The sequence below is a fragment of the Bos taurus genome, chromosome 11 (assembly GCF_002263795.3).
Source record: "Bos taurus isolate L1 Dominette 01449 registration number 42190680 breed Hereford chromosome 11, ARS-UCD2.0, whole genome shotgun sequence".
In the NCBI taxonomy this organism is placed as follows: domain Eukaryota; kingdom Metazoa; phylum Chordata; class Mammalia; order Artiodactyla; family Bovidae; genus Bos; species Bos taurus.
The window spans coordinates 85,258,442-85,270,831 of record NC_037338.1 but is presented as its reverse complement, the minus strand read 5'-3'; the positions used below and the strand labels follow the sequence as shown (position 1 = coordinate 85,270,831).

The window sequence follows — 12,390 nt, the reverse complement described above, 5'->3', positions numbered from 1 at the left end:
CACACAGAGTCGGACATGACTGAAGCGACTTAGCAGCAGCAGCAGCATACCTACAACTGTTACTTTAACAACTCCTATGCATTTTATAGATATTTTAGGCATTTTGTCTATTATTATTATTATTATTATCATTGCATGTTGAATTGTTTTCTACGGACATATTCAAATAATGACAAATATGCAAGACATTATGCTAGTTGCCTTATGTGCTGCTGTTCAGTCGCTAAGTTGTGACTCTTTGCAACCCCAGGGACCGCAGCCTGCCAGGTTTCTCTGTCCATGGGATTTCCCATGGACAAGAATACTGGAGTGGGTTGCCATTTCCTTCTCCAAGAGATCGTCCCCACTGAGGGATCAAACTTCCATCTCCTGCATCGCAGGTAGATTCTTTACCACTGAGCCACCGGGGAAACCCATTTTATAATTGAAGTATTTCAAATTCATCTAAGGTCATATACCTAAAAAGTGAATGAATGAAGATTCCCACAAAGATCTTCCTATTACATGTTTTTTTTTTTTTCCAATCTAAGAAGAATTACTGTGAATTCGGATAAAAAGATTTAAGGCACTAGGTATAAATTATGTAATTTATCCTGCACTACAGTAGTTTCCAAAGATCATGAATTTGGCCTTTAAGAATGGGCAGGACTGTGGCCACCATATAATTTCATCAGAAGTCATGAATGTACCATCAATCATGCATAGAATCCATTGCTGTGCTGTGCTTAAGTCACTCAGTCATGTCTGACTCTCTGTGAGCCCATGGACTGTAGCTTGCTAGGTTCCTCTGTCCATGGGATTCTCCAGGCAAGAACAGTGGAGTGGGTGGCCTCTCCCTTCTCTGGTTCATCTTCCCAACCCAGGAATCCAACAAGGGTCTGCTGAATTGCAGGCGAAGTCTTTATCAGCTGAGCTACCAGGGAAGCTCACAGCATCTGTGATGTACCACTGTGTTGACCACTTTCTCAGTCTCTCCAGGTGACAGGGCTTTCTCTTTCCTTGGAAGCCCACTGATATTTACTTCATATGACGTCCACTATGATCTTTCTAGAACCCCAATCAACCATGTCAATTCCCCGTTTAATGGTCGCATTCACTCTACATCTCTTCTACTTTGGCTGGTCTGTCTGTCCCTTCTCATTCTAATCCCAGTTCACTTTGCCACATGCCTGGCCACTGCTCCTAAGCTGCCAGTACCAAAGCTGTGGAGAGTCACTAGAAATTTCAGAACATCCCACTTCTTTGCTTCTGTACATTCTTTCTCTCCACCAGAAATGCCAATGACAATCTCTTATTTATCTTATTGTATGACTCATAGAACTTTTTCAAGATCCATGAGGATAGGAAATAAATTCTTTAAAATCATTGTATCTCGAAACTCAGTATCTGGTGCATGCTATGCTATGCTATGCTAAGTCACTTCAGTCGTGTCCGACTCTGTGTGACCCCATAGACGGCAGCCACCAGGCTCCCCCATCCCTGGGATTCTCCAGGCAAGAACACTGGAGTGGGTTGCCATTTCCATCTCCAATGCATGAAAATGAAAAGTCAAAGTGAAGTCACTGAGTCTTGTTCAACTCTTAGCGACCCCATGGACTGCAGCCTACCAGGCTCCTCCATCCATGGGATTTTCCAGGCAAGAGTACTGGAGTGGGGTGCCATTGCCTTGTCCATCTGGTGCATAGTAGGTTTCAATTAAATATTTGCTTTGGATAAATTCAAGGCGAAAAAAAATAATTTTTTCTGGAAAACTCCCTGAAGCCCAGGAAAAGTGGATGCCTTGATATCTAATAGCCATACTGTTATACAATGAAACGATGTATTTCCAAGTATTTCTCTGAAGCTGGACTCTGAGCTCCTGGGTGGCAGAGACTAAATCTTACTCATATTTGGATCCTTAACACCCATCCTAGGCTGGGCTTATAGTAAACCACCATAGATTTCCTGGAATTGAAAAATATAATTCTAAAGCAGTCACGTGAGCTGAGCTGGACGGTTGTTAGGCTTCTCATTTTACAGCTGAAAAAAGGGGTAGTCAGGGAGGAGAAAAAAAAATGTCTTGACTCAATTTTCATTGGAAATCAGAGGCCCAGACAGGCCTGGAACAGGGTCTCCTAAACTCCTAGTTATAAAGCATGTTGGTGGCCACTGACAAGGGAGGCTGGTGCCTTTCTTTCTGACTCCTCAGCGGAGGAACAGAGGACTGTTCCCGAGATGAGCACCAGCAGAGGACCCTCGATGGGCCGAGATTCATGAATGGATCCTGCTCACCACTCGTGGTGACGGCCTGGGGGAACACACAAGTCGCCCTAGGGTGAGGGACTGAGTGCCAGGAAGGTCTGCCAGAAGTCAGTTGGCGAGAGGGAGTCGGGAGACATGGGAGCACTTTCTTGACCCTTTTTTCAAACCCAGTGGCCCTGTGGTGGCCTGTCATACAGTCTGTGATCTCTTCTGCCAGCCTCCCAGGAATGGCTTATCTCTGGAGTTTGTGCATAATCATAAACTGCAAATATGTGGGCATAATCCTACAGAGCCCTCTTTTTTTGACTCAAAAGTGTCCTACCAAGGACTTCCCTGGTGGTCCAGTGGTTAAGAATCTGCCTTCCAACGCAGGGGATGGGTGGGGGGAATGGATCCCTGGTTGGGTGGGTGGGAAGGACTAAGATCCCACATGGTGCCACAACTAAGACCGGACACAGCCAAGTAAATAAATATTTTTTTAGAAAGTGTCCTACCATGGGCAATACATGATATAGTCCGCTTTTCCTCCCAGACTAGAAAATATGCATGTGCCTGCTCAGTCGTGTCCGACTCTGTGCGACCCCATAGACGGTAGCCCACCAGGCTCCCCCGTCCCTGGGATTCTCCAGGCAAGAACACTGGAGTGGGTTGCCATTTCCTTCTCCAATGCATGAAAGCGAAAAGTGAAAGTGAAGTCGCTCAGTGGAGTCCGACCCTCAATGACCCCGTGCACTGCAGCCTTCCAGGCTCCTCCGTCCATGGGATTTTCCAGGTAAGAGTACTGGAGTGGGGTGCCATTGCCTTCTCCGGAAAATATGCATAGGTGCGTATAAAAGTTCAGAGTATTCTAAACTCCCCTTTCTCAGTCCCTTGGGCTTTTTTTTTTTTTTTTTTCTGGTCCCCAATCAGATTGCTTGGTTTACCAGGATACATTAGGTTAAGGCCTGGCAGTCCAGGCCTCTGTCCAAATTCTAGCCTAAATCAAAGGACTGGCACCTCTTGCGGAAATTGGGAATAACTGGAGTGAACCTGTAGCCCTCACCTGATTCCCAGTGCCCAGTGCCTCTGTGGTCCACGTGTGTTGAGGGAGGAAGCATAAAGAGAACAAGAGAAAGGGACTCGGACTGAAGGAGCCCCACGCTTAGCAGGAGGTGTGCGCCAGCATTGTTTGCCTGGGCCAAAACCCTCTGGGCATGTCTTGGGAGCGGAAGAATTAGTGATTACCTGCGGTCTGAGTTAAAAGATGTCTTTGAGCTGGTATTCGGCAGGCAGAAAAATACTAAAAGCCTTGATGGTAGGTGGAGGGTTGAGGAGGACACCAACTAAAAGCAAGTAATCCGTTCCTTTTTATATGGGGAGGAGAGTGTTGGAAAAAGATAATGAAACTGATTTTTGAAACTCGGTGCGGCACCCCGCATGGCAAGCACATCTTCCAAGGACAAGAGCTATGTGAGCAGCAGTGTCCGGACGCTCAGAGGATGCCCAGCTTGCTGGGGAGGAGCGCCCGGGAAGATGAACGAGTTAGGAAGTCCACTCGTCACTGATGGAGCTTCTTAGGGGACTTGGTGGTGGGGCAGGAGTCGCCCCGCCGCCTGCAGCAGGGCGCGCAGTCAGCCGGTGGCGGCGCCGGGACCGTCCCTCCCTGGTTGGGTGCGCTACCTCCCCTGCTCCGGGCCCCGGTTGGATAAAGTACTTTGTTTACCTCACCCGGGCTGAGCCATCCTGGGGGGGCAGGGGGAAGGCGAGCGCCCGCGCCCGGAGCCAGGAGCTGCAATGGCAGTGGCAGCCGCCTGCGGGCGCGGGGAGCTGCCCGAGGACTGGCAGCGGCGAGGCTGATTGATGGGCCTCCGGCTCAATGAGGGGGGGCCCCGGGGCGGGGGCGGGGCGGGGCCGACGCTGCGCTCAGCCAGTCGCCGGTGCCGCCGGGTGGTGGTGGGGGGGAAGGGGGGCGGAGGCTCAGTGGAAATGTGTCGGTGACATTGAATGGGGAGACCGAGCGCGAGCGAGGCGCGCGCGCGCACACACACAGCCCCGCTCGCGCAGAGATCCCCGGCCACGTAAGTAACTATTAATACCGCCTCGCCGAGAGATGCGGGCGTGCTGAGCTCGGGGATTGGCCTCGGGCACCGTCGGCCGTCCCCTTCCATTTCCAATACACGTTTCTCTTACCTCCGGGTGCGGGGAAGAACAAAAATCAAAGAAGAAGAGAAGCCGTCAATTTTCTCCAAAACAACCCCGCCAGGCAGTTTTGGTTGAGGGTAGGGGGTGACGGAGCGGTGGCAAATTATTCCAAGGCGCGATCCAGTGAAAAGAGCGAGACAGGAGACGGCGTGGGTTGACTGGGCTGGGGGTGCATCCCTTTCCTGCGCCGGGAGGACCCCCGGAAGCTCGTGTCGGGGACACCGGAGACCATTGATCTACCCTCGTCCTCCCTGCGCGCACTTCTCGCTTTCTCCGGAGGCCGATCCAGAGCGCGAGGGAGCGGCGACGGCATGAGCCGGTGCTGACCTCCGCCCGGCCGGCCAAGCCCTGGGCTTTGTCGCGTACCTGCGCCCGGCCCGCAACTCCATGACCGGCTTTTGCAATCTTTTGTTGGCAGCGCTGACCGCTCTAAGTTAAATGCTCCCTTGCTATTTTTTTTTTTTTTTCTTTTTGTCTGTTTGTTTAAATTTTGGAGAGCTCTAGCGATCTTGGAAAAGCCTCAGACGCCATCTACAGTTTAAACGTAGGTAATTACCCTCTCCGGACCCTCTCCGGCAACCTCCCCCCCCCCCCCCGCCTTCCACGCCCCCCACCCTTTCCACCAAAAAAGGGGGTGCAGCGCGGATTCAGTCTGCGGTGCGGCGCGAGCCGGTACCCGGGCTTGTTTCCTTTTTCTTTTTGTTTGGTTTCTAACGCGCCGAGACCAAGCGGCGGCCGTGTGCGCTCCCCGAAGACTGCACAAACTACAGCGAGGCTCCTCCGCCCCGTCTGCTTCGGAAGCCTGCGTGGGGACTGCTTTGGGAGCCCCAGGGCTGCAGCTCCCCACCTTAGCAATCCGGTTACAAGTCCAGATCCACGTTGGAAAAGGAGCGAGAGAGAGAGAAACTAAAAGTGCGAAGATTCTGCAAATCGCTGGCGGCTTTGGGGGTAACAAAAGGACCCGAGTTGCCGCCGACCGAGGACCCCCCGGGAGTCGGGCTCGGAGCAGACGAGGTGCCCGGCGTCTCCCTTTTGGGGGGCTTCTAACTCTTTCTCCACGTAGCCCCCTTCCCGTCCCTCCCCTCTCGATCCCTTTTAACATCCGTGGCACGGAGGCGCCTGCAGCCGCACTCGCCCGCGACTCATCTCTCCAGCGGTTTTTTTTTGTTTGTCGAGTGCGATCCCCACACTCATGAACATACACAGGTCTACCCCCATCACAATAGCAAGATATGGGAGATCGCGGAACAAAACCCAGGATTTCGAGGAGTTGTCGTCTATAAGGTCCGCCGAACCCAGCCAGAGTTTCAGCCCGAACCTCGGCTCCCCGAGCCCGCCTGAGACTCCGAACTTGTCGCATTGCGTTTCTTGCATTGGGAAATACTTATTGTTGGAACCCCTGGAGGGAGACCACGTTTTTCGGGCCGTGCATCTGCACAGTGGAGAGGAGCTGGTGTGCAAGGTAAAGAGCCCGGGGTTTGCTTTTGGCTGTTTTGTCTTTTGAAAAGATGCCCCGGCCTTTGGGAGGGGGCGGGAGGTTACCGAGCCCTGCGGTCCGGGGGAGGGAGATTCGCCTGGTTAATTATCCGTGGGCTCGTTAAATGGGGTTCTGAATTTATTTGTTCGCATTCGACTAGTCGCGAAGTTTTTAGAGCGTTGCAGACAATGGGGCGGGCTGCGGCGGGGGCGTTCTGGGGAGAGCCCGCCGCGGAGAAGGCGGCGGGACTGAGCGGGGGCCACGGCCATGCGTGGTCCCTTCGGCTCGTGGAGCCCCTCCATTACGCTGGGTCCCGCGGCCCGGGGATTTCTCCCTGGGTCCAGCCCCCTCCTCTTCCAGCACCGAGGAGGGAATCCCCCCCGCTAATTTCTAGGCGCTGATGCCTCGCTTCCTTTGCAGCCATTGTTCTCGGCAGCGTGCAGGTGTGGAACCTTTGTCCCGTAGGTGCCCTTTGAAAGAGACGCACAAAGGTGTCTTCTCTGGCTGAGCCCAGGGGCCCAGCGTGGGGAAGGAGTTTACAAAGAGCCTCCTTCTGCCTGGAGCCTTGAAAGGAAGGTTGGGGGCGGAAATCAAAGCCACCAGCGCACCTCTGGGTGTTGGAAATTGTGAATCCTTTGGGTCTTTTTCTCTTGTCTCCGTTTCTTCTCATCTCCAGCTTTCCGTGCCTGAACCGCCCCCCCCCCCCCCCATTTGCCCCCACTACCTACCCCCCAACCCGCCCAACATACACCTTTGCCTGTAGGGTTTAGAGGCCAGCATTTGGAGCCTCGGGGATTCACAGTGCTCATACAGAGATGGGTACTTCAGCTTCCTTTTCGTCTTTGACCCTGAACTGGTTGGTGTCTCTGTGTCTTTGTGTGCGTTCACAGGGCTCCAAGACAAGGGGATGAGCAGGGGAATAGTTGCAAAAAATATATATATATATATGAAGATGGTAGAGCAGGCTACCCAGGAATGGGACATAGATAAAGAATTCATTGTCACTTAATTTTAGCTTAGCTCAGTGTTGGTTTTGTTTGGGGAGGGGTTAAGGAGATAGTTAGAAGTGGGGACACCCCCCCCCCGTTTGAAACGGGCACTCTGCATAACTGCTACACATAATGCATCACACTTTTACCATCAACCGTAGGCTGCTTTGTGAACTTGCTTTCTTTCACAGGGGACTGGAGTATTTCATTGTGAAAAATGGGTTTCGTGGAGGGTCTCCAGTCTGTTGTGCTGTTGTTCAGTTGAGACCTCAGGGGGAAATCAGAGACTCTTTAAATACTGCTCTCTGCTTGGACTGAGCATTTGGTGTTTTGCACCTTCTCCAAGTTATTGAGACTCAGAGCAGCTATTCCCAGTTAACCAAAATTCAGTAAGCTATTCAGAGCTGGGTTGAATTCTCAGAAGACCTACAACGTTGTACAATAGGGTAGTCATCCTCTGAAATGAATGAATTCCACAGAGCTGCCACTGTCATATGAAATATGCACAATCACCCAGCAGTGTGTTTTCACTCCTTTTACTCAACTTCAGTAGAGCATTTTAATATTTTTCAAAGGCTGGAGATGCTTTTAAGTAAAAGGAGTCTGCCGCCAAATTCTGCAGGAACATCTTGCCCTGTTATTTCTTTGTTTAAAGACAGAGGTGACTCTGGCCCCTGCTGTTTCTTTCTCCCTTCAGATTTTTTCAAGACATATTTCACTTTAGACTGACCTTACAGTGTCATTTGTAGACTTGCTCTCTGGCCTGAAACTGTACTTAATCTGCTGGTTTAGTTATTGCAAAGATTGAATCAGCCCCTCACCAATTACTGTGCTGCTGCAAGTGGATTTAAGTGCAGTATCATTGTTCTGCTTGACAGAGGTCATCCCTTTAAGACACAGCAGCTCTGTTTGCCTGCCTTTTCACCAGAGGTGATGTGGGTGACTTTTTATGCAAGCATAGTTGTATAGTTGTATATATCCTAGGAAGCTCCAAGTGGTTTTTATAAGGCTGCTTCTATGAACTACCCTCATAGATACACTGTGGACTCTTGGCTTACTGCAGGCTCAGTGAAGTCTACACATTGAATCCAGTTCCTTTTGACATCTTAGAATGTAGAGTTCCTGTCTCCTAGCTTTGTGTTGACCCAGGAAAAAAGTCTTTATAACAATAGATCCAGTGCAAAGATGCCACTCACAGGAACTCTGTGGAATTCTATAGGACATTATTTTGGGAGAGAGAGAGACTGGAGCATCATTTAACCAAAATAATCATGCCTGTTTATTGTCTTCCTGTGTCTGTGTTAAGCTAGGCAGATGAAAGAAGGGGACTTTAGGGTGTCCTTAGCTTATCGTTTTCATGGAAATGCTTGTAGTCACTGTGCAGATTGACATAATTACTATCTTGGCAAAATGGGCACTTTTTTTTTTTTTGCAAATACTATGAATGATGGCCTAATCTCACTGCCTTATCTGATCTGTCACATTATATAACCAAGGATCTAAATTAAACATTTAAAAGAGGCTGGCACTGAGGCTTATGGCTTGATTTTGCACTTGAAGGTGATGGTTTAAATACCAATCCAAGCTCATAAATGCCTGTTACAGCTAGTAATAAAAGTTTGGTTCCTACCCATTTGGGAAAACATAAGTACTTGCTTTATTTTGCATACTATGTCCACCATCTTGGAATTTGGTCTCTCCTACAAAGGGTATGGCTACATTTTGAAGGTGCCATGAATATGTTTGACTTTTAATGTTCATTCAGTTTTCAGTGGGACAGGATAATAGACTAAGGGTACTGAGCAAAAAAAAAAACATCACCTTTTATTTTTTTAAAAATGCAACTCAAAGCAGGAAATATAAATAATCATTACCCCATGAGCATCGGCTACAGAGCCTGCAGCCTGGTGCTTCAGATCCCAGCGTCCTCCTTATATAACGCAATGTTTACATTAGTCACTGCAAAGCCTTTATTACTCTGGGAAATTTCTGAGGCTTTCCTGGGTTTCTGCAGTCTGGGTGTTAAAGTTGACTCAAGCATTTCAGATGCCTAATTGAACGGACCTCTGAGGTCACTGCTGGCAGGTCATCATTTGACAGTATCAGGGTGTGATTTGTGGTCTCTGGGGACACGGAAGTATTCATTCTTAAATTCTAGGTTATAGTGGCAGCAGCTGCGCTGCTTTCCTGAGATGCCTCATTATGGTTCATTCACAATGTTACTTTGCTTCCTTGATCGCGTTCGCACCAGCCCTCCCGAGGTTCTTACGGGGCCGTTTGACTCACAGATTTGGGGGTTTTGTTTTTTGAAATGAAGAGGCTTCACTCAGGGATTCTTAAATAGCAGCCTATGTCCCTGGCTGGGTTATAGAAAGCCTGTAAGTCCCCTTAAGACAAATCTATTATTATTGTACATGCTTTTGAAAATGGGCATCGTCAGCTAAGAGGGGCCAGAGCTTTTATCAGATTCTCAGGTAGGGTCCGGACCCATAGAGGTCAACAGTGTTTCCAATCAGTGTCTTCAGTTTATGAAAAGGAGGGCAGCCGAGTGATCCTGAACGCTTTATCCACCTCCTCCAGATTATCGGTGGCCAAGCCAGGATTATATTCTCAAATTAGATGGTTTCTAGGCCAGCGTTTATCATCCCCCCACCACACACCACAAAATGATGATCGAGGAGAGTGTGTTCTAACTAATGAAAAAGAGACTGAAGAAGCTAAATGATGGTGAACTGTTAACATTCAGCGTATTGCTGTTAGAGCAGTGTTGGCTCTCCATGCTTCCCAGCAAGGAACACCCACACCCGCCCCTCACTCTTGCAGACACGGAATAGACTCATCATAGCCACATTCCCCGGGCAGATAGGAAAGCCACATTCCAAACCCAGAGATTTGTATCCCTGATTTAGTGGAGGTCTTGAAATGAATAAAAACGTTTGTTTTTTTTTTTTAACCTGAGAAAAATCTCTGTAGTGTTAATTCTTATTAGATCTGTTCCCAAAAAGTATTGAGGGTGGATTTGCTTTCGAAATAACCCCACAATGAGGTGGCATTTCACAGGCTCATTTTGATTCATAGAAAATCATTGCATAACTGATTCATTGAGCTAGATATGTGTGGAGGGAAGAGAGAAAGGAGCGTGGCTGCTTTCTTAATCAGAAGGACTGTGTCCTTTCTTAGCTCTGCCGCTGGGGGCTTGATTCGACTTGTTATCCGAACCTCGATTTCCACATCTGTGAGATGAAGGTAGTGAATTATGTAACCTTCAGTCTACACATTTAATCTATTAATTGCTATTATGTTGTATACTGCTATACAATCCAATTCTGTAGCAAAAAATATTTTATATATGGTTGCTAGAGCTGTGTTGTGTTGGTGTATGGATGCTTTTTTTTGTTTCTTTGAAGGTAAATAAGGTGTTGTCTGTGCAGCTTGGGATGTCTCAAATTTTGCCTTAATTTTTCTATAAACAGAGGCCATTAGGATAGAGAGAAAAACATAACAAAACTTACGATTTGTGTATTGCATTGCATCTTGGTAAGCATTCTGACCTTCATTTTCCCATATAATCCTCCCAACACTGTGAGTCAATCACTTGCCCTTTTGCACATGAGGATTTGGAGGCTCAGAGAGGTCAAGGGACTTATTCAATGCTGCACAGCTGGGAGGCAGGGCCAGTCAGGGGTTCAAGTTCCACCCGTGTCTACGGGACTCATCCGCATTCTGTGATCTGGTTGTATAGGAGGCATCTCTGACTCTTGATATTGTTCATCCTGCCCTAGGTGTTTGATATCAGCTGCTACCAGGAGTCCCTGGCCCCCTGCTTTTGCCTGTCTGCCCACAGCAACATCAACCAAATCACCGAAATTATCCTGGGGGAGACCAAAGCCTATGTGTTCTTTGAGCGGAGCTATGGGGACATGCATTCCTTCGTCCGCACCTGCAAGAAGCTGAGGGAGGAGGAGGCGGCCAGGCTCTTCTACCAGATCGCCTCGGCCGTGGCCCACTGCCACGACGGGGGGCTGGTGCTCCGGGACCTCAAGCTTCGGAAATTCATCTTTAAGGACGAAGAAAGGTGAGTCTCCTTCCTGTCCAGGCCCTTGTGCTATGCCAGGCTGCTCAGAGCAGCTTGCGGAGAGGTTGGAATGGACATTCTTGGGCTGCCTGTCGTCTAGGTGAGGAGGAGGGACTGTGGAAGGACAAAGGGAGAAATACTGCAGTCTTTTAAGTGCCCCTGAGAAGCGGTTTGCTGCTCCTCTAAGAGATGGTTATCAGAGGCTCACAAGTGCCAGGATATTCTGTGATCCCGTAATTAATTTTGTTTTGGTGTCATGAACTCTGAAGGTGGCTGCCAGCCTCTGTGGCACTTTCAGCGTGAATAAGGCAAACTTTTGAAAATTCTGCCTTTGGTAGTGTCCATGCCTGGCATCAGTTGTTTATCATTCATTCATTCAAGAGATACTCTCTAAGTCTGTTCCTAAGTTTGAATCACAAGTCTCAGGACTGTGAATATCAAGATGCATTAGCTAGTCAATGACCTAATAAAGGAAGTGTTACTGGCCCACATACAGGTATGTGCTGGGTCAGATGGGAACTGGGGTCTGGGGTGTCAGTTCTAACAAGGACTTGAAGAGTCAGGAAAGTTTTTATAGGAGAGGTGAATTTGGAGCCAAGCTGAATGTGTTGTAGGTGATATGGGAGGGACCGGCGTTCCAGGTGAGGAACCTGCCTGGGCACGTGCCTGGCTATATGAAAGTCTTGGTTGTTTTAAGAGACAGCTGGACAGGAGGCTGGGCATCTGGGCTTCATTCATGGTCCTTCCATTAAGTCATTACATCATGTTTAGCAGACCCCCATTGGGACCCTGCTTTCTGCTCCAGCTGACTTTGATTGTAAAACCTCTTTCAAGTTTCTTTTTTTTTTTCTTTTTAATAATGTGCTTTTTTAGAGGAGTGGAAGCAACTGATGCATATTCATTGCTGACTATTCCAAGAATTACTGCAGGGGCTCTACATACGTGATGTCATGGAATTCTTGTGACTGCCTTGGGCTTTCCTGTCTCCTATTAGCAAAGTGTTTAGTGAAATGAAGGTTCCATTGTCACAGTCCTATTCAGGACCATCTGACTACAAAGCTAGTGTGCATCATTCATTCACTGGCCCAGCAAACATTCTGCAAGTACCTTTTATGCGTCTGGTACAGATTTGCTGTCAAACCTTTCCATCCTCCAGTTAGATTAGCCCATCTATCCCAGTGGCCTGTGATGTTTTTAGGTGATTGCTTATGGAAGCCTGATGGTATCCAAATGAGGGAGATCTAGTGATGTGTGCTCTGGCTTTTCTATCTTTGTGGTCCGAGATAATCTGGCAGTAAACGTCTGGGAAGCATTTGGGGATTAGCCCAGGTCAAAGGGCCTGTGGTTACTTAGTCCGAATGGAATAATTTCACGAGCATTTATAATCCAGCAGAGTAGACAAAGTGCAGAGGGCCACTGGATTTCCC

At 48.6% G+C, this 12,390-nt stretch overlaps 1 protein-coding gene across 4 annotated transcripts in view; it reads left to right on the top strand.

The window, feature by feature from the left end:
* The first annotated feature begins 4,198 nt into the window (after nt 1-4,198).
* Nucleotides 4,199-12,390, top strand: part of TRIB2 (tribbles pseudokinase 2) — a 29,533-nt gene continuing 21,341 nt past the window's right edge. For 2 of the 4 annotated variants that reach the window (XM_024998359.2, XM_024998357.2), the window contains exons 1-3: nt 4,199-4,298; nt 4,919-5,884; nt 10,671-10,963. In XM_024998359.2, coding sequence (XP_024854127.1) covers nt 5,615-5,884; nt 10,671-10,963 — 563 coding nt within the window. In that variant the 5' untranslated portion in view covers nt 4,199-4,298; nt 4,919-5,614. 4 annotated transcript variants of the gene reach the window in all.